This window comes from Ambystoma mexicanum, chromosome 5q, assembly GCF_040938575.1.
Source record: "Ambystoma mexicanum isolate Mex_15411 chromosome 5q, UKY_AmexF1_1, whole genome shotgun sequence".
NCBI classification, from domain to species: domain Eukaryota; kingdom Metazoa; phylum Chordata; class Amphibia; order Caudata; family Ambystomatidae; genus Ambystoma; species Ambystoma mexicanum.
The window spans coordinates 502,036,582-502,058,546 of NC_090933.1; the positions used below are offsets into that span (position 1 = coordinate 502,036,582).

Below are 21,965 nucleotides of genomic sequence, written 5' to 3' on the forward strand. Positions count from 1 at the left end.
AAAGATAATAGAGGTTCCAGGCCCTGGCATGAGAGGCTAGGGCCTATGAGAGTGGCCTACTTTGAATACTGAACGAAAGGGCTAGGAAAGGCCTACTGTGAATACAATAATACAAGGCCTAGGAGGGAGGCCTGTGGTGAATGCTGAGGCAAATGAAAGAGGCCTTTCATGAATGTTGAAGCCAGGGTCCAGGACGGGCCTGTCTTGAATCCTGGGAAATCTTTTCTGAAACCGAGAAATCTGAGGGCATTCTCACATTTAACCCTCCTAGAAACCCCCACTCAGATGACCAAGAGGAAGATAAGGTTGCCAGATCCCCACCCTGGGGGTGGACTAGTGAGGGAGGATCACCTGGGGAGGGTCCTTGGAGAACGAGGAAAGAGTGCCAGAGGGCGAGACACAGTATTCCCCCTTCTCTGAAATTGATGTAATTTCCGTTTCCCCAGCTTTTGTAGGATATTGCCATTTGTGAAGTGAAGTCCAGTACTGGGAAGAAGATCATCCCAAGAGTAATGCAGGTTACCTATGGGCAGTGGCATTATAGTACTTGGACGAAGAAGAGGGAGCCTGAGAGTTAGACTTTCAGGTCAGACATGTCCCACTAACTGGCTTAAACAAGGTCAGGCAATTGAGCCCAAGACCATGCACCGGCAGCCTGTTATCAATGGTCAGGTGTATAAAAGGTGGGACAGTCCGGAGGAAGAGAGCAGAGGAGAAGTAGAGAAGCTAGCACAACGCGTGGAAAACCAGAGGAGAACAGGACCCCCAAGTCACTAGAGGAAGGCCCTGTGTGGTGAAGTGTCAATATGTGGCGAGGGAGCCGTGTCTCCAAGAAGCCAGAGTACGAGAGAGAGAAGAGAGCCGTGAAGATGGACGGTCCCCCAGGAGGGGGACCATGGGATATCATACGAAAAACAGCAACAAGAAAAAAGACGGTTATATTGGCCTTGTGACAATCCTACCCTGTAAGTGCTTGAGGAAAAGTGCCGGGGGTGGAGCGGTTCTAGAAGAAGTGCAAAAGTAGGGGGACCCCATGGGGTGGGGAGGGCAAAGTGCTGGACAGGCCAAGGCGGCAAGTGCCAGAGGTGACAGGGGGGGGGCAGGCAAAGTGCAGTGGGCAGGCGGACTGGGTAGGGATAGTCTGGGAAAGGGAGCCCAAGGGCAAGTGCTGGCAAAGGATGCTGGGAAGAACTGGTAGGGTGTTGGTCTGGTCCCTGCATGACTCACAAGGGACCAAGCCCCAGTTACAGGTGGGGAGTTTAGCAAGGGAGGGGGTGATGGAAGGCAGAGGAGAATTAAAGGTCTTGCGAAGTTTCTGAAACTTAAGAAGATCCGGATCAAGTCTGATGGGGAGAGGGAAGCTGTTTCAGAGGCAGGCGCCAGCCGAGGAGAGGGATCTACCTCCCACTCTCTGCTAGGAGAGGCATCTGACCTGCAGATAGTTTGAGCCAGAGGACCGAAGGATTCTGGCTGGGCGGTATGTAGGGATGGAAAGCTGGATGTAGAGGTCCCAGGCCCCAGACAGCCTTGTGGATGATGCAGGGGGCTTTGAATTTGATCCTTGCAGTCACCAGGAGCCAGTGGAGCGACTTTAGGGCTGGAGAGATGCGGTGCCTGGGCTTGAGGCCAAGGATAAGTCTAGCAGCTCTATTCTGGATTAGTTGGAGGGGGTGAAGGGAGGAAAGAGGAAGGAAGAGGCTGTTAGAGTAATCACATTTAGAGGAGGAAACCTACAGGGGTGTCAGAGGGGCAGGCGAAAGTAATCCTGACCTCAAGTCCCAGAAGGCTGTGAACTACAAACAAGCACAGCAACCGGTGTGTTTCAGTAAGATGATGTCCTGAAACCCGGTGCGCATAAGCAAAGGAAAGACATTACAATGTATTAGGAGTGCTCGCATGCAGTCGGCACGTTTCAGAAAACCGGAAAATGAAATAGACTGAAAAGCAAAGGCATTACATTGTATCCGGAGTGCTCGCATGAGGCCGGCACTTCTCTGAAAGCCTCCAATTGAAATAGACAAAAAGCCTTGAAATTCAGGAGTGCTTGTGTGCAGTCGGAACGTCTCGGAAAGCCTCCAATTGAAATTGACTAAATCCTTGAAGTTCGGAAAGCAAGGAAATTTAAGTTGCTAAAATTAAACATGCTGGTAGTGTGAACATATAGCCGAGAGGAGCCAGCGAAGTAGGAACAAAATACTGAGTAAGCAGATTTGTTAAAACAGCAACCCACATTAAATCAACAGAGAGAGAAACTTCTATTATACCAGTTATTGTGAACTTTTCAGCCTAAAAGATTCACCAAGGTCACAGACAGTGGGGCAGGGACTACTGGTTGCGTGACCTGTAATGGGTGGGCTGTGTGGCTCATAAACTGCGCCTAGACCAGGCAGGTCCCAGCCCTTCCAGAAGGAGGCTGAAGCTTGGGGAAGGGAACCCCTGAGTCCTTTGACATTTGGATTATGAATCAAGGTGGGAAGCTTGAGGAAGACCCCTGAGCTCTCTTGGAACTGTAGTCATTGTGCATCTGAACTTGAGGCTTGGGGAAGAGCCCTGATCTCCTTTGGAACTTTGTTTATTATGCATCCGAACTTGAAGCCTGGGGAGGGGAGCCCTAGCCTTTTGAGAACATTGTCCCTTTGAACTGTATCCTGAACGTGGTAAAGCAAGCTAGAAATTGCTCCAGTCTTTATACTTTAAAACACTATTTTGAGTTAGAATATCCCTACACTACATAGAAGGTGTTGATTGTGAGGGCAAGCATAGGTTGTGACACAGACAGACATTTGGTTTTGGACTTTTAGAAACTGACGATTCCTAGTTTCTTTAGGTAGGGCCATCCCCATCATAGTTATAGGGAAAGTTAGGTGTTGCATCCATCCTGATACTTTAATAAAGGTTTTTGAAACTGTTATATTTGTTGTCTGTGTCATCTATTGATAATATGCCTGTCTCACAATCCCAAAGCCAAGATCCAGGTGAGACCTGTTGTGTATTCTGAAATCCAAGGTCCAGAACGGGCCTGTGGTAAACCCTGAGGAAACCAATGGACAAGTCTGTGTTGTAGTATCTTCTGGACAGACCTAATAGGGCTATGAACTGTTGGCCTTGGCCCTTTCTTTGGAAGTTTGATATTGGTTTATGGTAGCCAGGAGACTATGGACACATAAAGATTAGGTTCAAGACTGTTCTGTTGACCAAGCCTTTGGAGCTTTTTTTATTTAATCCGGAGAGCACTAAGAAATTAACATTTACTTGAACTCATTCGGACACATTCTTATTCTGACATCCCCATTTAGTTGCCTGCAAGGTGATTACCTAACCTTGGCCACTTTGTTAATGAAATAAAGATCTGTTGAACCCCACTCTGTATGACATGTTTCATTGCCTTGAGTTCTCGAAAATGGGAAATATTCTTCTTGCCACAGAAACATGGGAGTAAAGGAGGAGTGTGTCGAAGTGGCTTCGAAGTAGCAATGTGTGCAAGATACTTAAAGTCACAAATTTATTTCTGCTGCCTGGTAGGAATTCTCAAATCTTATTGCTATCTTGTCTCACAGGTCAAATATTACATGATGAGGCGTCATTACAAAACATGCAATAAATACCAGGAAGAATATGGCCCGAGTCCGGAGGATTCAAAAGTGCAAATCTGCCAAGACTCTGCAGGCTGCAGGTAGGTGACACTCTTTAATCTCTATATTATGGTGATTCAGCCACGGTTGACCATTCGAATATTATCATTTGCAGATGATGCTGTCTGCTTGCCTGAATACCAAGGGCTTCACAGTCTTTGATCAGTCCATCAGATGACGAGTTGGTGGTAACTCCCTCTACTAACCAGAGGAGTGAGGAAAATAATAAGTCTGAGTAGTGAGCGGTAGTGATGGAATGTACAAACCAGAGATTGAGGCTAATTGTTGCTAATTGTTGAACCAAGGGGTGCCTCCTAGGATTAATTGATTCACCCAAGTTGAGTAGTAAAATCCAGTGAGGTTTTCAGAATTGCCAGGACATTTGCAAATAATCTCCAAAAAAATATCTATATTTGTTGAGTCATTGTAGCTAACCTAAAAACCTGGCTATGTTTACTATTTAGTGCAGGGGTCTGCAAGCAAGCAGATTTTTTACAACTTCCATGATCCCTCAGCATTGACTATACTGTCTTGGGCTTGTTGGTGTTGTTGTCCAAATCATCTGGCGCTTCAAATATTATTATTATTATTACTAAATGTTTCTGGACCCCAATTTAGTGTGTTGACAAGACTGCCGTGGTGTTTAAAACAAGGCAAAGTTGCAGATTCATTTGATGTTTAGGAATATTGGTCTCATTTTGGCTTCAAAACAGGAAGCCATCCATAATAAAGATAGCAGACAGACAACTTCTAGCGTTTGCTATTGGTTTAGCTTTGAGTAATGCTTAGACGTAATAATTGTGAGTGAGTTTGCAATTGTGGGAGAGGTACGGACAGTCGTGACTTCTACGTTATTCAGGAGAGTGCATAGACATTTAAAGCACTGGCAAAAGGGATAACCCCCATCACAATGGATCATCAGAGATTGACAGTAAATTAAATATTTTAGTTTGACTAGACCAGGAGCCTTAAATAAGGATAGAGGACAGGAATCTAGGAGAAGTGGCAAAACAGGAAGGGCCATTTTGGTTTCCCACATTATTTGCACAGAGGATCTCCATTTGTGCTTTTGTGCAATTTTCCTCATTTGCACCCGCTAGTCAAAATGTTATGAATAAAACAAAGATGATTTCTGCCTGTACTCCAGGTGGTAATATCAGGCGGATTCAGTAGGAATCCATTAGCACCAGAATGAACACAGTGAAATTCAAAAGGGCGTATATTCTTTGCAGTCTAAGGAACATGCTCCATAAGACCACTCACACTCCTCTTGTATTTGTATTTGTATTTATTTATTTGTATAGCGCAAACCAGGCCCGGAGGCTACCGGGCGCATATCTTGAAAGCAATGGTTACATAAATTGCATACAGTGATTATATAACAGTCAATATATATAGCATAGAAGTAGGCAAAGGTAAGTAGTGCAGCGATACATGGTTTGTCGATAGTACATCCGTACATAGGTTATTGCATCACGTTTTAGAATGTAGCTTGGGCATTGGTAGTGACTAGCCAACATTTGGCTCTGTGTTTGAATAGGTTGAAGGAGGGGAGGTTTCTGATAGTCAAGGGGACAGCGTTCCACAATTTGGCTGCCAGGACTGGGAAGCTAGATCCACCAGCTGTTTGGAGCTTGTATCTAGGTATCAGTAGGCTCTGGTTCAGGGTAGATCTAAGTGAGCGAGCTGGGGTGTAAAGCGTGAAACGTGTGGAGAGATAAGTGGGGGCCAGGTTATTCATGCATTTGTAGGTTAGGGCAAGCGATTTTAGTGAAATCATTTGGCTGACTGACAACCAATGAAGGTTCTTCCTGGTATCCGAAATTTATGCAGATCTGGGAATGTTGAGGGCTGCCCTGATGGCGTTATTTTGTATGATCTGGAGCTTGTCTAGGTTACCCTGATTAGTGCCCTGGTACAGTGCATTGCAGTAGTCCAGTTTGGACATGACCGTGGTCCTAGCAAGGATAGTACAGTTGTGCGTGGAAAGAAAAGGACGACATGCTGTGATCAGCTTGCAGGTATAGGCGGCGGCGGCGCAACTGCATTTGTTTGTCTGTGAAGGGAGAGGGTGGAATCGAGGTAGATTCCCAACGTTTTGGTATCTTGTTTAGTCTTTGCCGAGTGCCTAGGATGAGGAGCTCTGTCTTGTCATCATTGAGACAGAGCTCATGTTGGGCCATCCATGTTTGAATGACATGGTAAACGTCATTTAAGGCTTTTGAATCTTCTGTGTAATCACCCTTGATGGGGATGAGTATCTGGGTGTCATTAGCATAGTTTGTGTAGGTGACACCCAGATAGTCAAGCACATCAAATAAGGGTTTAGTAAATACATTATAGAGGGTAGGGGATACACACGAACCTTGGGGGACTCCGCAAGGGACTGGTGCGGGGTCAGCTGCGGAGGTGGGCGAGAATACCCTCATCTGTCTGTTATCCAAGAAGGATTGAATCCAGTTTGTGGCCATGTCGGAGAAGTGAGCTGCAGTTTTTAGGTGGTGACAGAGGATTTGGTGATTAACCAGATCGAAGGCAGCTGATAAGTCTAAGAGTAGTAAGAGGGCTAGTTTCCCTTTGTCTTTGAGATCCTCGATTTGGGTTTTGAGATCGAGGAGGGCAGTCTCCGTGCCGTGCTTCGGTCTGAAGCCGGATTGTCTCGTGCCTAGTAGGTTGTTTGATTCCAGATAGTTCTGTATCTGGAGGTAGGCTGCTCTATCTAGGATTTTTAGTAGAAATGGGACCGTTGTGATGTGCCTGTAATTGGTTGGAACCTCTGGGTGTAAGGTGGGTTTTTTTAGGAGAGGAATGACCCAAGCATCCTTCAGGTTATTGGGGACCACTCCCGATTGAAAGGAGGCATTAATAAAAGTGGTGATAAAAGGGGCGAGGTCATGAGCTGAATCCTTATTGATCGGGGCTGGACAGGCGTCCCCTTGGCAGTTCGAAGGTTTTAAGTTGCAAATGAACGGAGAGCGGTGTGAAGCTGAAAGGCACCGGGGAGTCAGGGGTAGTTATTTTAGGTGGCCTGGTATTGCTAAATATAGGGGTGTGGAGGGTATTTTGTTTGGCGTTGATTTTGGATTGCAAGGTGGATATTTTGTTAAGAAGGGCGCTTTGTATATTGTTGCACCAGGTGCTGTCCTTGGTGCACGTGTCCGGGGCGGGTGAGGGAGATTCTAGCTCTTTGAGGATTTTGAATAATTCTCTAGTGTTAGATTCTGCCTGGGATATTCATGAATTGTATGTCTCCTTTTTGGCTTGTAGTATGGCCTCCTTATAATTAAGAGAGGTAATCAGAAGGGAGGCTTTATTAGTTGCGCTAGGGTGACTTTTCCAGAGGGCTTCGGCCTTGCGCTTTTCTTTGCGCAGAGCGTTGAGCTGCGGGGTGAACCAGGAGTTCAGGTGGGACTGTTGTTTGGCTTTACGGATCTTTAGTGGAGCTATGCTCTCAATGGCAATGGTTATTAGGCTGTTATAGGTGTCTACTAAGGCAGTTGGGTCCTTATCTTTGTGCTGTGCAGCAAGAGTGTTCAGACAAGGGAGGATGAGAGGAAGCAATTTCTCCCTGGTGATATCTTTTTTGTTTCTGGTAGGTATAGCGGGGGCTATTGTAGGTGTGGGCTGGGGGTTAGTGGCAGGTAGGAGGAAGGTAATAACATGATGGTAGGACCAGGCGCAGGCATCGTTAGAAGTGACATTGGTGTTACAGTTGAGGTCGGCTAGCCAGTCGAGCGTTCTACCTTTGATGTGTGTGGGGTCACGAATGTGCTGCTGGAAGCCTAGGTTGGAGAGGGTGGTGTCTACTTCAGCGGCCATGTGGTCCTTGGGATCTGAGAGGCCTAGGTTGAGGTCGCCTAGTAGCAATATCTGAGAGTTGGGCTTAGTGCTAGTCGACAGGGTGGAGGCAACATCATCAATGAAAGAGCCCAGTGGGCCTGGAGGTCTGTATATAAGGTGGAGTGTTGCTGTATTGGTAGGGGAGAGCGATAGTTTCACTGAGAGAGATTCTGCACAACTAAGTTGTGTGTGGGGAGCAGCTCTCAAAACGATTTTGTCACTATGTATAAAAGCGACTCCTCCTCCTTTCGACAAGTTGGAGTGGCGGTCGTTTCTAATAATGGTATAGCCCTTAGGTAAGGATAGAGCGAGGAGTGGGCCGGAGGCATCATGTAACCAGGTTTCGGTAATAGGTAGGAAGTCAAGGTTCTGGACAGTGATGAGGTCTGCGATGTCAAGGGCATGAGCCGTGAGGGATCTTGCATTGATAAGGGCTCCCTTTAGTGCTGAGACGGGTGAGGTGGAAAGTGGAGGACTAGGCGTTGCGGTTGAGTTGGGCAGTGGGAGGGCAGAACGATTGTGCACAGTACAAGGTGGTCTAGGCAGTCTAGTTCTAAGTCTGCTATTCCTTTGTTGTAGAGTACATGGAATGTTTGGAGTGGGTTTGGTAGCAAAGTGCTTGAGCCAAAGGGCTGGGTCATTGAGGTAGGGGTTCGATGGAGGGTCAGGATGGTAGAGCATGGTTGAAGGGAGAGTGGGTTGGCTGTTGTGGAAGGTCTTAGTGGTGCTTGCACGGTAGGTGGCAGCATTGCAGGCTAATAGTCCTAAGAGGACTGTGAATATAAGGTCAGTGCTGGCACAGGTTCTTAGCTGCATGTCGCAGCTTGTATTTCTCAGGGACTGAGCAAATCAGGTCAATAGGCACAGTACAGGGGCATCTAGATTCGAATGGCACAATTAGGCAACTAGCAACATTGATGCAAATCAGGTCAATAGGCAAAGTGTAAAGGCATCTAGATTTGGAAAGGCACAATTAGGCAGCTAGCAGCAGTGCAAATAGGGACAATAGGCACAGTACAGGGGCATCTAGATTCGAGTGGCACGATTAGGCAACTAGCAACAGTGATGCAAATCAGGTCAATAGGCAAAGTGTAAAGGCATCTAGATTTGGAAAGGCACAATTAGGCAGCTAGCAGCAGTGCAAATCAGGTCAATAGGCACAGTACAAAGGCATCTAGATTTGGAGAGGCACAATTAGGCAGCTAGCAACAGTGATGCAAATCAGGTCAATAGGCAGAGTGTACAGGCATCTAGATTTGGAAACAGTGATGCAAATCAGGCACAATTAGGCAGCTAGCAGCAGTGCAAATCAGGTCAATAGGCACAGTACAAAGGCATCTAGATTTGGAAAGGCACAATTAGTCAGCTAGCAGCAATGCAAATCGGGTCAGTCGATGCAGCACAGGGGCATCTAGATTCGAAATGGTATTGGGCAGGCATTACAGAATATACTTGTAACTCTTGACTCCACAAATCCTTTTGCATGTGATATTTTCTACAGCAATACTCTTCTTTTCCATCTGTTTAGTCATAGAATCAGATGTCCGACCAGTGACTGCCTTCTTTACTTCTAATTGGAACATTGTCCTCTTAATAAGCTTGTTGATCTTGGGGTATTTCACTTTGAGCTGTACAACCATACTGATTTAGTGTGAATTAGCAGTGTGTTGAGACATAGCTCTGTGAAAGATCCTATCACCTGCAATTCCCTTAGGTAATACAATTGTTTATTCTTTAATTGGTTTTGAATATACCTGGAGATGCATATCATTAAATATGTTTCCAACATGAATACACAATGTACATTTCAAAATCCCTGTGTTAATCAAAACCTGACACAGAAAGTTCAGTGTTTTCTTACAACAAGAAATAAATAATGAACAATTTGTACAATTGAAAAATAAATGCAACAAATAATTCAAATATATAATGGGGTGGTTGCACCCCAGAAGAAGTTTACTTCCATTATGCTTACTTCCATAAATTTGACAGACAGTAATGAAATGAAATGTCCAAATGTCTAGCCAACCAAATGATGAGTCTTAACCAATTAATTGTACATTGAAAGTAACATTCAATACAGCAATGTGGGAGCAGTACACTTATGTATATAGTGTAGCTATATACATGTATCTTTGCAAAATTAAAATAAAATCCAAGTGTGGATACCTTTTTATTGGACTAACTGAAATATTATTCTGAGATGGTAGTTTCAATAGTTTTCAAAGTCCCAGAGACTTCTTCACCAGACGGCGGTCGCATGATAACATTTAAATAAAGCACTGCTAGCAGAACATATATTACACAATACCACATATGGGTTTGGCTGCTTTTATTGAACATAGAAATAACTTTGACTCTGCTTTAAGCTTTCGGATGTGTACTAATAGAAATGTGCAGTGTATTGTGGCATTCACATTGACTGTTAAGAATAAGGATTGAGTAGTTGGACTATCAACCCGACAGGGTACCATTCAGCATTAGGTTTTATACTGGAAAGATTAAATGCAACAGGAGAGTCATGTCACAACAGCTATTAATGAAAACATCAATAATGCATTGAGCCCTTCAATTGTCCAAATTTGCCTGAGCAAAGTTTTTACCCTCAAATCACTCACATCCCCTCTTACATAAATGTTGAGGTTTCAAAAACCATCCCAGGGTCCTTTTTTTTTTTGGTAGTATAAATTCTTAAATTTGAAAACTGTAAATTAACTTTATAACATCATATTTAAAAATATGAAAACAATAATAGGTGATACAAATCACATTATCGGGTATTGAGTTAACAGATGTGTGTGGAGATTAAAAGGGGGACTGAGAAGAAGACAGAAAGATTGTGAGGAGCCCTTTATGGTTTTCACCCATCAGTAAGAAAAGGAAAGACAGGTGGGGGTCCCCCCTTATTTTATGAGTAGTAATGCAAAGACACCTTTATTAACAGATGTTCAATATACTTTCTTGAGAACAAGACATTTAAAACAACATTGATTGCCTTTCAATATGCTCATATTATTGTGGATTAATGCACTTGAGATGCCTGTCTCAATATTCAGGTGTATCAAAATGGGCTCTCCATAAAGCTATCGATCCAGCAGTGCATGAAAATAATCTCTGAACTATTCAGGGAGACTCAGTTCTCTCAACCGGTTGTTAAGGATAGTCATCACCAGAAACATTCTTAAAAGTCATGGATAGAAAATGGAATTCTCTCTCTTGACCAATTCTTGTTAAATAATTCTCTGGTAGACTTTGATTTTTTTTTTTACATTTCAAATATCAGTTATCTACTGTGCAAAAAACAATATATGACAAACTAGACACAACTTTCATCTGAATGTTGTTTGTCCCAAGTATACCCTTTAAGATTTATCTGATTAACCTTTACTTGTAATAATGCATGTAAAAACACACTCCGACTCATCTTTTCCAAATGTTCTATACAATCCTCTGTGTTGGTGAGCTCTTCAAATGTGATGTTGTGCAAATTGGTCTCTGGAGCTACAGTAGCAAATAGAGCACACTCTAGATCATCTATCAATATGGGGATGTGCCTTATTCACCACAAGATATATTTGTGCGTCTTCTGGTCCGTAATAAAGATGTTTGGATTTAGAATCAGCCAAGAGGATATTCATTTGTCATGGAGTGGCACAAAAAGAAATGTCGTTTATAGGGCTTCCAGTTTTCAGAGTATAAAGTGTTTCCATTTGATAATAGCCAAACTTTCAAGTGTTTAGTGTAGGGGCAGACTTGAGCTCTGAATTGAAATATAGCCTTTGGAACAATTTTCTCACAAAGAGGGTCCTCACCCTCAAGTCTCTTGACTAGAAATAGGTTGGAATTCACCCTTGACCACATCTTTACTTATTGTTCGATGGTAGATTTTCTAATTCAATTATCAATTTATTTGATGCAAAAATAATATGATATGAGTAAGTAGACATATCCTCATCAGAATTATGTATGCTCCTTTAACACCTTTGACCTATGTCATCTGATTCACTCATGGTTACGTTATGACAGATTTGGCAGCTATTCAGTCTCTATATGAATAGCACATCTAGGGTCAGAAACAGTATGAATGGTGATTGCACTGATTGTGTTTAAAAGATTAACAGAGGGGCGAGCCAAGGGTGTGTCCTTTCCCCTCTGTTATTTCTTCAATAATTTTAATGTTTTAGCACTAGCTATCCAAAATATGGAATGTGATGTGCCAAAAATCGGATGAAAGATAGTTGGGCTTTTGTATGCAGACAATGTTGTCTCAATATCTAAATTTCCAGAAGGCATTAGCCCCCAACTAATATTTTAGAAGAGTATTGTGATGAGTGGTCACTGGAAGTGAATATGGAAAAAAAGTTTCAAAGGCATGCCACAAAACCATGAAGGTAACATTTAAACTTAAGAATGTAAATATTCAGCGAGCAGGAACAATTTGATATCTGGTACTTAGATTCTTAAAAAATGGCTCTTGGACAAGCCAAGTAGAGAGAAGTAGTTGAACCCTGAGACAACGGAATGGAGCGACACTGTTTTATGAGTACATTTGGGGGAAAGTATACTTTAAAAGTATACAAAGCACAGGTTGCTTCTGTGTCTCTTTATGGGGGAGCCATGGGGGCACACAAATGAATGAGGTGGAATTGGCCCAAAAGCGTTTCCTAAAGAAATTACTAGGTATATGGAAAATTACGCTACAATCCCCTTCTATTTGGAAGTGGGTATCCAACCTATACAGTACTACCGGTGTCTTAAAATTATTTCATTCTGGGTGAGAATCAATACGCTGGAAGATCTGAGATTCCATAAGGCAGTTCTATGGGAGTTCACCCATCAGGGTATACACTGCAAATGGATTGAATGTGTAAAATGTATACTTTCCAAGCCCCAAATATTAAATGTGTGGGACAAGAACTATACATTTACGAATATTAAAAAGGAGAAAATCAAGAGTCTAGAGTCTTTTTGGAAATTGGTCACAGAAGCACTTTATTAATGGCCGAGCGGTTGCCTCACAGACTGTACATTATTCATGCTTTAAGACCACCCTATGGTGTGAGCCGTATTTAAAGTGCCCGGTATGTGTCTCGACTTTTTGCCACAGGCCATTGTGAGAAACCTGAAGGAGACTCACCCGCTGGTCCCCGGGGATTGGTCATCCAGGTGGCCAGGACATGTCCATTTCTTTTAGATCCAGTTCCTGGGGGTGGACCAGTGCAGGAGGATCACCTGGGTGAGGGGTCCTTTGGAAGTGGAAGTCAGACACAGGACAGCGAGATGGGGTATCCCCTTCCCTGTCACATATTTACCCCGTGCCACCAGGTAGGATACTTAGGAATTCAACTCCCTACCCCCTTTCCCAACACTTTCTCACAGACAGCTCACTATGAGGGAAAACGACGGACTAACACCCGAGCTGTATAGCTGACATGTCCCAATACAATGGTCAGGCAAGTTCAGGCAATTACTGATCATTACACACACACCTGACTTCCATCACACATCCCCACACAGATAAAAGGTGGAGCACGAAAGCACACTCTGAGCAAGGCAAAGCACATGAGGAAGTAGCAGTTCCAAGATGGCAGTTTAATACAAGGTGAAAAACGGCATAACCAAAGAGGATTGCAAGGAGGGAAGTGCCCTTGACCTTTCCACCGAAAGACAGTTGCTTTCATGAACCTCCAGGAATAAGAAATGTAAGACCAGAAATCGAGGCTGAAGAATCCTCCATTGTGTGTCGGAGGTACCCAGGGCTCTACCGCATCGATAGGCAAGGTGGGGAGAATCGTTTGCCACTCTGGTACTGTCCTTGGCTCCTACAACAAAGCAGCACCAGTGAAGTCAGCACAGCCGATGAGCTGGGGAGACTAATATCAGGCCGGTCTGTGTTGAAGCCAAGGTTGTAAGCAGCAATATTCTATAGTGAAAACTACAGAGAATAGTGTATGAAGCATATGTGGCAAGCGGCACAAGCACAATTAAACCAGCAGATGAGTGATTGAACTTCGAAACCAAGATACAATACCTTAGACAGAGCGGTACAGCGCCACGTGGGTGGTCATTTGAAAGTCTCTGTTACTTATCCAACTGAAAGGTGGCAAATGTGACAATGAATTGTGAAATCAAAGTGGTCCTGCAACGGGTCAAGCAAAAACCTAATGCACATTCAAAGGTTTTCGATAGTTGATGAAATCGTGTGTTGAAGTTGGTCCGAGCCTGGTTGAGGGAGATCAGCTAAAAAGCTTTTGGTTAAAGCAAGTTTATGTAAAGTTATGAACATTGTGTTTAAAGGAATCTGAGCCCGACCAAGGGGGATCCAAGATATGAGTCCGATCTAGGGGATCCAAGTTCTGAGCCCGATTGAGGGGAAACCCGGGGTGAACTGTGATTCACCTGAACAAGAATACTTTATGAGAAATCCAATGCATAAATAAAGTATGAAAATTGTGTTGAAGGGATCCGAGCCCGGCTGAGGGGGATCCAAGGTGAATAGTGAATCGCCTAAAGAATTGAACACTGTGAAAATCTGAAAAAGGAAAGGAAATGTATCATTTGTTTTTCGCATCAGGACCCCTAAATGAAGAGACTTGTACACGGAAGGCCCTGATGTTAATGATAGAACTGTATCCTTGTGCCAGAGAAGCCAGAGACTGTGCAGAGCTCTTGTGTACCGCCTTGTCCGATGCTGAAAACACAGGTAAGGGCCTGAACATCCTGATATATCTTTTACGAACACTTCTTTTTTTTTCGTAACATTGTTTCCCACACTGTTCGTATTTAGAGGTAGGGATTGGCAATAGTTGTATTAGTATAGGCCCTTTTATTTTGACAAGACACTATGAGGACTGCTTTATTATTATTTGATGGTCGTAGCTTGCTCCCATCCGTAGATTTAGGATTAGATATGTGTTTTTCAAACCCTTTTTGAAGCTCAATAAACACCCTTGACTGTGAACACTTGTGTCTGTCTTACTGTTGATGAAGGATATTCGTGAAAGTGTAAGTCTCAGTTTGACCAAGAGTTATTAAAAGTGGGATGTCCACTTGGTTATACAAACACAAATAATCTCATGGACTTGAACTCAAACATTTTCTTAAAAATGTGTAATGATAGATTTCTGATTATTGTCATATTACAATATTTCATTCATATTGTACATTGTAAATATCAAGTATTCATAATGCATAAAACATAACAGTCTTCAAGATGATAACAATAAAAATATGCTCAACTCGTTTCAGGATTTTATATCCCTTCTTCAGGAGCAAAATTTCATTTGGTCCTCTTATTCATTTTCTTAACTTTGTAAACTCTATATGATGGAGTGAGAGGAGACAGTAAACATAATGTTCAATAGCTACTGTCATCTTATGGTCTCTCCAATTGTGACTATCCCTATTTTTGTACATTCCTACATCTCGTGTGTGCCGCCTGGAGGTCACTGTGTAGGTCCCCAGAATGGGTTCCTTAGAGTTCCTCCGGGGGGTTAGGTGTAGCGTCACCCAATGTTAAATGCCGTAAAGGAATTGGAGATTTGTAAGTATATCAGAGTTTCTAATGTTACTCAGCTTTACAAATGCCAGTTCTGATAGTGGTTGTGTTCATAGAGAAAATCAAAATCCTACTTGATGTCAGGTGAGGTTTTGGGGGAAGTGTTGCATTAAGCGTAATAGTTTCACTTTGTCCACAGCATGGATGCTCAAAGAAGGGAAATGTCTATGTGCTCTCTCTGAATAGAAATCATAAGGATAGTGTAAGCGGGACATTCCTACATTCAACATCAATAGGTAACTAGTAAGGGAGGTATGAGTCCAACTTGCTGGTAGGTGAAGTCTTAGGGTAACTTTGTATAAATGGTGATTGTCTCCCTGTGTCCACAGCATGGCGGTTTAAACCCAGCTCGAGGTCTGTATTTCGTTCGTAAGTGTATTGTCACTCTAAATTGGAGTCATGAGAATGGCATAAGTATGGTGAGTAAGGACATTTCTACATCATATGGCTGTACTCCCTAAGTGATATTGGCTTACCGTGATTACTGTCAAGAAGGCGATCCTGTTTGGTAGCCGATGCGTCTAAAATCAGACGAACGCTGTCCCCATATCAAAAGGAATCCAGTCGTTGTGTGGATGGCATTTAAAGCGTTTTGCATGCACCTCTGCTCACGCGGTGACATCACATGTAAACAAATGACGTCAAGGCGTGGCAGACACGCATGATGTGTATAATGTAAATCAAGTTAATGATCATATTAAAAAGAGTTTATGTCCTCCATGTGCTGAGCACAAGTGGGCGAAAAAAGGGCACCCGTGTTCATAATCTGCCAGCTACAGATTTATGGATGTGTCTAAAGTGGGTATAGTAGACTATTCATATCTATACGTCCCCCTAGTTGGGACAGATGTCTAGCGAGTCAATTGTTGTAAAAAGATGCATCAGATGACGTCACTGCGCGACGGGCACGGATGACGTGTATAGTGCAGCTTTATGGTCATGTCAAGTGAAATAGAGATATTCCATAAATCCCTTGATGGGACGGTTATCAAGCAAGTCAATAGTCATAAGCTGATGCTTCTGATGTTCTTAAGGAACCCAACTAATTCATGCTGATATCCCATGATATGGAACAATCACAAATGAATAAATGAACTAGATCTGAGTAGGTAACCAGAGGGCACCCACGTTCACAGTCTGACTTATTTTGTATATTTCACATTTATTACATTTACTAACGTACATGATGTGCCCAAAATGGGTGTGTTCAGCCATTTCCATCAGATTAGATATATCCCATGTGGGATGGGTCACCTGGAGAGTCTTTGATAAATTACTTGTGTAGCAGATGTTGCTATTCAGCTAGTATGTCCAACATATTGGTACTAACATCTTGTGATATCAATTATTCCCAAACATATATAGTTATATCATCATTCAACAGACCTCCTATGTAGGGAATTTTACTTACGGGGTAAATTAATCTTATATTGGTAGTGCCAATGTCCTATGTTGGGAAGATTGTCTGAGGGATTAGTCTGTTAGTGGTGCTAATGTATAGCTGGCCACTGTGTTCAAAGTTAGGATATTTAGATATCCGGAGTCCTCTGGATGGCTCATATGAAGGCTTCCAAGTAGAACTCCTCATTCATCCCATAGGGGTATGGCTGTCTAATGGATGTCTTATTTATCGATTCGAAACAATTCTCTTTGTTCGAGTTTCTTAGCATGATCTCCTCCTCTCTGTGATCTTTGGACTACCTCTAGTATCATGAATCTGAGTTGTGCCACTCTGTCTTTTTTCATTGTAGTGCCTTGCTACTTGAGTGTGGATGTTATTCGTCCGAATATTGCTTTTGTGTTCATTACACCGTTCCTTCATTCTCCTTGAGGTTTGTCCAACATAATATATTCCACATGGACAGCTTATTGCATAGATAAGTGACTTGGAGTAGCATGTAGCAAAGTCTTTCAGCTTCATTTTGGCACCTGTCCTTGGGTGTCTAACATAATTACCTTCCATCACATTATTGCAATTACTTTAATGTAAACATGCAAAGGTACCCAGTTTCTTGGTCTGCAGTGTCTATTGTTTCTGTTCGATATTTCTCTCAGCATTCATTAGTTAATCTCTTAGATCTTTACCTCTTTTGTACGCTATTAATGGGGGTTGTGGGAACAATTTTTGCAGTTGAGGATCCAATTTTCTTAATCTCCAATTTTTCTTAATTAGGAGTGTGATCTGATGACTTTGGCTTGAGTATTTCAGTGTGTTGAGGAAGGGGATCTCTTTGTTCTTAGTTTTGTGTTTTAGGAGATCCTCACAAGTAGTTAGGGTAGATCTGTCCTTTGCCGCTTGGATCTCGGGATATCCCCTTTCTGTATATTTAGAAGACATCTTATACATTTCAATTGTGAGCATAGATTCTTCAGAAATTATACGTTTGGCCCGAATAATTTGGCTGTACGGGAGATTATCCCATAGATGTTTTGGATGTTGGCTCATGTAGTGCAAGAATGACAAAATAATTACCAATCTGTTTCATAAACCAACTGATGTAAATAACAGCTTGCACTACATGAGCCATAAGATAAGATGGGTTCTAAATATACATCCCCTGAGGCCATACTTACTTCCTACTTACTTCAGCCTGGTCTGTTTCTCTCCTCAATCCTGGGTCGAGAGTGTGGGTCCGCCCGAAGCTGTGAGAGTACGGTCGGGCAGTGTATTCCTTGCTGCCGGCGCTGCTCTGTTAAGACAGAGTTGGGGCGCTCACACGCTAATCCGTGTGTACTGGCTTCGAGGTAGGAGGGAGAAAGTGAGGGGGAGAAATGTATATTTATAAACTGTGTGGCAGAATACTCTTCGCCTGCGTCGCACAGATGTATTTGGTAAAGTGTAGAATTCCTGTCAAATTTAGGGGGAGAAACGTATGTTTCTCCAGCATGGAGTCTGCATGGATTTACATGGTCATGAATATTCCCCATCGTCATGCTGGGAATCCTCAGTAAAAGCAAAAATCAGTTTGTTTTGTTTCTGAACTGTCTTTCTCCTAATAACCAATCACTGGTCTCTGGGTCATACTGCCACCAGCCAATAACTGCCCTCTACCTAAGCCCCTCCTTCAGATTTTTACCGCACGTTCAAGTGTTGGGAGTCCTTGTGCTTAGCTCTCGAGCGTTTACTGCGTATCGCGTTTTCTAAAGCGTTTACTCTTATTTTTTCAGTCAATTTGAGCCTCAAGCTCCACCGATTCATCTTCTGATCAATGGGGACCCGTTTCGGAAATCTTTACGCCCCTCGAGGTCGAATTTCACTTCTTGGAGGAGTCTAGAAGATCTTAGAGGCCTACCCCTCGTGGTCATGGCTGAAGACAAAGGAGACTCGATGCCTCTGTTTAGGATCTGCCCAGGATGTGGGCTACAGAACGTCTTCAAGGAGGATGGCCACTCCTGGTGCCTCTACTGCCTTCACGCGGATACATCTCACGTTGAGGAGGCCTTTGCATTCTGCAAGGACATGTCCTCCTGGATCATGAAGGACCGTCACAAGCGACTCGCTGACTGACTGGAGTCGAAGAGCCCGGCAGCAGGTGAGCCCCAGCAACTTACCTCTCCCAAGAGGAAATCCGAGCAGTCTTCTAAGACCTTTGAGGGTGCTCCGGCGACCCAACATAAGGCTAAGCACCACAAGTCCGCGGGCACCGGGAGCACCGTTGGTACGGGCTCCTCGGCTGCCAGGCCGGGCGTACCATCACCAACCCCGTCAACCACGAGCCAACGCTCCGGCTCGATGAAGAGGAAGTCGGACAACCCAAGGAAGCTTCCGACGGAGAGAGCCAAGGGGGAGCGAGGCAGTGGCCCTCCCGCCATGGTGAAGGCCTGAGACGTGCCTAAGGACGTGAAGGCCCAGATTCACCAGGTTAAGGCCTTGTTGAGGGGGTGGCAGCGTCCCTGGCAAAGACCGCAGGGACGGCCCAGTGGAGATGGCCCCCAAGCCAAGAGTTTCCCTGCCCGGCTGGACAGAATCCTCTTTCACGCCCATCGATAAGACCCCTGTGAAGCCCCTGGGTGAGAAAAATGGGGGGGCACGATAGTCCTACCGGACTCGGATATCTCCTCCGAGGTCGAGCTTTCAGGACTCAAGACGGTTCTCAGAAATTCACTGAGGTCAGAGCCTACGGGAAGGACCCCGACGAGGCGGACGTGGAAAGCGACGGGGGGATGGCGAGGAACGGCAGATCGATGAAGAGCCAGAGGACTCTACACTGATGCCGACGCTACCATCGCAACTGCTGCCTCCACCGGTGGAAAGGTCGGAGGACCTCTTGCTAGCCTTGCAAACGCTGTGCCCAGAAATAAGGACAAGGATGCCCTTGCCTCCGGCGGACAATCCAGCCGCGCCTGGACCATTGGAGAGCCCATCATCCAAGCAAAGGTGGGTCCATCCTCCCCCGCCCTTCCATCCTTCACCTCTATCCCCTCTACTGAGGGACGAGACAAATGCGGCGACGACAGGGACGGACGTCAACAGCGAGGATGGAACTGATCTTCTGTCGTCCCCACCCCGGGCTTCTCCTCCTGACGAAATTGGCTCCTTTCACGCCACGATCGCTAGGGCCTCAGCACTTTTTCAGCTATGCCCCGAAGAGCAGAAAAAGGAGGGATTCCTTTACCAAGGACGAGAGGCCAAGAGGAAGACTGTGCTCTCGGTCCCGTTTTGGACGACATCTGGGACGAGGGGCTGGCCTTCCTGAAGAACCCATCCTTGGCCCCGGCGAAGATGGACCGATACGAAAAGAAGTACCGGGTTCCAGACTCGGCACCAATGTGCCTCAGAGCGCAGCCGTCCTCAGACTCAGTGGTCTCCGTGGCGGGCAAGAAGAAATCGGCTGGGGCAACGGCGTTGCCTTCCACTTCCCGCTGGGTGGCGAGGGGAAGAAGCTGGACACCATGGGATGTAGAGTCATCTTGTCGGCGGCGACGACCATTAAGGCGGCCAACGCTCTCGCTATCGTGGCCTGCTACAATAGGGAGCTGTGGTTTAAAATCGCCCCCCTTCTGGACGTCCTCCCAGACGACAAGAGGGCGGAAGCCCTTGAAATATTACAAGAAGGCGAGGTGGCTTCAGACCATGCCATCACGGTGGCCACGGACATTGCCGACACCGGCTTCCGCCAGATGGGCAACATCGTTTGCCTTCGCCAGCGGGGCTGGCTCAGGGCCACCGACTTCAGACAAGGGTACTGGACATGCCCTTCGACGGGAACAACATGTTCCGCAAGGCAGTAGAAAAGTTGCTGCAGGCCATCAAGGAAGACACCGAGACAGCCCGTGCATTGGGCACACTCCATCAATGACGGCCGTCCTTTCGGCCCTCCGGAGGCAAGTCACAAGGTGCCTCCAAAGGATTCGGTGGCACCTCTTCCTCATACCGTCAGGCGGCCCGTTCTTCGTTGCAGGAAGCCTACAGAGGTCGCAACAAGGGCAGCGGACATCGTCGTCGTCACCAAGGGGCCCAAGGTGGTAAGCCCTCGGCGAAGCAGGACTGAACCGGCCGTGACGTCGGGCCCCCACCCGACACCCCGGTGGGAGGCCGGCTGGTGAACTTCGTCAGCGCGTGGAAATCCATCTCCACCGACCATTATGTACTGGATGCCCTGGCCCACGGGCACACTCTGGAGTTCCAAAGGAAGTGTCCCAGTTTTCCCCCAATAGCCAGGAAAGAAAACCACATTCCTGAACTACTTCTAGAGGTACGAGCAATGCTAAAGAAGGACACAATAGAGCATGTCCCAAAGAGGCTCAGCAGTATACTCATGGTACTTCCTCGTTCGAAAAAAGACTGGCGGTTGGAGCCCATCCTAGATCTCTGCCGCCTCAACAAATACATAAAATTCCAGAAATTCCGGATGGTCACTCTTCAGCACGTGCTGGGACAGCTGGAAGAAGGGGACTTCCTGTCGTTGCTGGACCTGGAGGATGCCTACTTCCACATCCCCATTCACAAGGGGCACCAAAGTTTCTGCGCTTCGTGGTCCAAGGACGGCACTACCAGTTCAGGGCCCTCCCCTTCGTCTGAAGTTGGCCCCAAGGGTCTTCACCAAGTGCCTGGCACCGATGGCGGCGAGGCTACACTTGCAGGGGATCCACATCTACCCCTATCTGGACGATTGGCTCATCCGAGCGAAGTCAAAGGACCTCGCCGTCGAACACACAGCGAGGACGGTCCGCCTGCTCACGGAACTGGGGTTCTCAATAAACTATGCAAAGTCCTCCTTGGAGCCATCGCAGGACGCCCTGTTCCTGGGAGCCAGACTCAACACGGTGGCGCACCTAGCCGGACCGTCGGAGGACAGAATAAAGGCCATCCTGGCCAGGTACAACGGCTGTTGGCCATGAAGGTTGCCAGGGTGAGGTCCATCAAGTCCCTGCTTGGCATGATGTCGTCATGCATCTACCTCGTTTGGCTGTGCAGACTGCAGATGCGGCCGCTGCAGGAGTTCCTCGATGCCCGTTGGATGCAGGCAAAGGGAAGCTTCGAGGACAGGATCGCCCTCAACGAGACATTCTGTTGGGCGGTTCTATGGTGGGGGGTCTGCGCGGATCTAGAAGCGGACACGGACTTCCAGACCCCGGCGCATCAGGAGACGGTGATAACGGACGCCTCCCTGGAGGGATTGTGCGCACACACCGGAGATCTCCACGCAAGAGGTCTTTGGCTCTCGGAGGAGAAGCCGTTGCACATAAATGTCCTGGAGCTCTGGGCCGTGTTTTGGGCCCTCAAGTCATTTCTCCCATCCCTCAAGGAGAAGGTGGTGCGGGTCTTCACCGACAGCACCATGACCATGCTCTACATCCGGAAGCAGGGGGACACCAGATCCCATGCTCTCTCAAGGAAGCGCAGGACCTATGGCACTGGGCCGTCGTGCAAAGGATGTTCCTGGTACCCTTTCATCTGGCAGGAGTGAAGAACACTGTCGCTGACTGACTCA

General features: G+C 45.6%; 1 protein-coding gene across 1 annotated transcript in view; it reads left to right on the top strand.

Annotated features, from left to right (window-relative positions):
* Positions 1-21,965, top strand: part of RNF138 (ring finger protein 138) — an 805,118-nt gene that overhangs the window by 297,248 nt on the left and 485,905 nt on the right. Inside the window, exon 4 of the mRNA XM_069620970.1 lies at positions 3,558-3,673. Within this exon, the coding sequence (XP_069477071.1) occupies positions 3,558-3,673 (116 nt within the window). The remainder of the gene's footprint in view (positions 1-3,557; positions 3,674-21,965) is intronic.